Here is a 2970-nt window from a genome sequence, read left to right on the forward strand (position 1 = left end):
TATATTCAAATATATATATTCAAAAATGGCCAAATTTGAACTATAGTGCTTAGAGATATGTACCTAAGTGGCAAAATTATGACTAAGCAATGATACATCATCACAAAGTCAGTAATGAGGGGAGGAGTAGGCTCTGTAATTGGATGGAAGTAGGAGCGTTTGAATGAACCAGCAAGGTTTAACCTTTTGACCTGAATAGTGATTGTCAGATTTATAACTTTATAAAGGTTTACTTTCTTATTATTCTATAAACTATATGTATGTTTTATGTTCTTTCTGCAAAAGAGATCTACCTCACTATTAAAAAAAATGAAAAAAGAAAAATCTGGGAGCAGTGACACATCCCCGCAATCCCCAGCTACTGGGCAATTTGAGGGAAGAGGAACACACACGTTTGAGGCCACACTGAATAATTTAGTGAGATAGTGCCTCAGAACAAAATTCTGAAAGGGCCCTTGATGAGGCTCAGAGGCAGAATCCTCCTGCATTCAATCTATAGCATAAGGGGTGAGGGGCCAAAAAACCAGATAAACCAAAACCACTTCTAAAATTATACCATTTAACCTTAACTTAAGCTTACTATTTGTGTCATGGGTACTTTCCAGCAGTGACTAAATCAGCGTCATAAAAGATACTAGTAACATACAACCACAGACAGTATGTAATTTTGTCATGAATTCCTCTATGTGTCAGACGAGCACATGAAAAGAAATTGTTCTGCTTCCTAGGTCGGAGCATTAAACGCATGCTTCCTTGCAAAGAGGAATTTCCAAGTTGATGTATATGAAGCCAGGGAAGGTAAGTCCGTGACAAATATTGTGAAATGTGATTATGAGTTTTTGACGTCTTTCTCAGATTTTCTGAATAAAATATTTTAATAAGTGAAAAGTGATTTCTTTGAAAACCTCAGCGCTCAAAATATTCAGTTAATGCTAATTTACTATTAGTGTTTTCTGTAGAGGAATTCAAAAGTCTCTTACTATAGTTCTGATACAACAATTGTTCAGATACAGTAATATGCTCAATCTGTTCTAGAATATAAGAACTTGTGTCTAACACGAGGTCTGCTTCCAATATCTTAGATATCCGAGTGGCGAAATCTTCACACGGAAGAAGCATTAACTTGGCCCTTTCTTATAGAGGACGACAAGCTTTAAAAGCCATTGGCCTGGAGGACCAGGTACCTTCTTAATGTCTTTCTTTTATAGAAAATAATATTTGATGGCTTTAATAATTTTGTGGTGTAGATTTTATCTTGGTTTAAAGTACCATTTAATAACAAGAACCTCTGTACACACAAAAAAATAATTCCACACAGTCTTTCAAAATTCGAAATTTGACAGAAGGATGCACATTTGACTACTGAACCAGGAAGACTTGAGGTCACAAACCTGGGGGACTACAACCCCCCTTAGTGGTCACTTCTAAACTCTGAGCTCTACTGGAATGGCCGACTTCTGCCTGTGGAAACAGGAGGTCTGCAGGGACTCGTTGGTCTCTTGGAGGTTCCCAGGAGGAAACAGCAAGAGGATTTAGAAAATAAAGACAAGAGACAGTAGATGAGGTCAGGTAGAGGCCCCTGCCTGATGGGCAAAGGACCAGAACAACAACAGTAGGCACATGTATTTATATCTTTGCAAAGTTAGTATCATGAGACACAAGGTTGCCTAGCAACTAATGACAAAAATTGACCAGGCAAGATGCTTTTCTCAAGACAGAGGTAGCTTGACTGCTGTCGACACTGTGGCCTTGTCCTGCCCTCACACATATGCCCAATTTCTAGCTTCAGCCACTCCTAGCAGGAGTCATGCGAAATGAGAAAAGGTGACATACTTACTACTTTTTCTTACACGAGGCAGTAATGTCCAATTCACAACTCTACTCCAAAAATCCTCTAAAAGTGGAAAGATTTGGCACCAAAATTTGAACTGACATATGATATCTTTATGGTCTATTTTTTCAAAATTTCAATTGAAAATGAAAGTGTATTTTGCTTCTGAAATACTGTTTTTCATTAGGAGTGGGTTCCCCAGGCCTTCTGGTGGTATGTGATAGTTACCATTCATGCACTATACTTTCTGCCTAAAAATTGAAAAATTCTGAATTTTGAAACCATCAAGCTCCTCAGGTGTGGAAAAGAGATTGTGTGTCTATGGTACAGTTTCTTCATATGAGCTTTATGTTATGGGTCTATCATGTAACTTGGAGATATAAATAAAACTAGTATAATTTTCTTGATATTATATTCACTAAAAAAACCATGATTTTTTGTGGCGATCAAACTTAAGGCTTTGTGGGCACTTTACATCTTCAGTTCAGCATTGTGTCCTTGAACTGATAAGATGAATAAATGTGAGCACTACATACATTCTTGCTATTCTCCAAACAGATGCAATTTTATTTAAGAAAAGAACTTTTTACTGAATTTTAGGTGCACTCAGTTTTACACCTCATAGTGTCAATCAGAGAAAAATCACTTATCCTCTCTAACAATAAATCATTTTCTCTGACTTATATAACTGGTTTAGGTTAGATAAACATTAAATCAGTTTCATGATCGAAGATTAGAAAAAGCTAAGAGTGTCAGAAACAAGTGTTTTCATTGAATGAGTTTTCACCATATTAATCTTAGAGGGTCGTTTACAGTTTTTAGAAAAATTTTGGAAAATACTTGCAAATCACATTTATTTTTATTTATTTATTCAGTGGTGTTACAAATTTTAATTTAAAATAAATACTCTGAAAACAATAGGTTAAAAACAAAAAAAGCACAGTTAGTTCTCTGAGTTTACAAGGCTACATACAACAGTCATAAACCAGTTTCACAGCAGCCTCAAAAATGTGCAGTATAAGGGCAGCTGAGATAGCTCAGTGGCCTAAAGCACCTGCTTAGGCAAACACACAGGTACCGCGGTTTGATCCCCAGCACCACATGCCATGCCAGCCCCGCCCCCAGGGTGCGCTGAGCCA

At 37.0% G+C, this 2970-nt stretch overlaps 1 protein-coding gene across 1 annotated transcript in view; it reads left to right on the forward strand.

Annotated features, from left to right (window-relative positions):
- Kmo (kynurenine 3-monooxygenase) overlaps positions 1 to 2970 on the forward strand; it is a 35081-nt gene that overhangs the window by 8862 nt on the left and 23249 nt on the right. Inside the window, 2 exon segments of the mRNA XM_004626920.3 lie at positions 729 to 798; positions 1083 to 1180. Coding sequence (XP_004626977.2) covers positions 729 to 798; positions 1083 to 1180 — 168 coding nt within the window.

This window comes from Octodon degus, unplaced genomic scaffold (assembly GCF_000260255.1).
Source record: "Octodon degus isolate 3935 unplaced genomic scaffold, OctDeg1.0 scaffold00017, whole genome shotgun sequence".
Classification (NCBI taxonomy): domain Eukaryota; kingdom Metazoa; phylum Chordata; class Mammalia; order Rodentia; family Octodontidae; genus Octodon; species Octodon degus.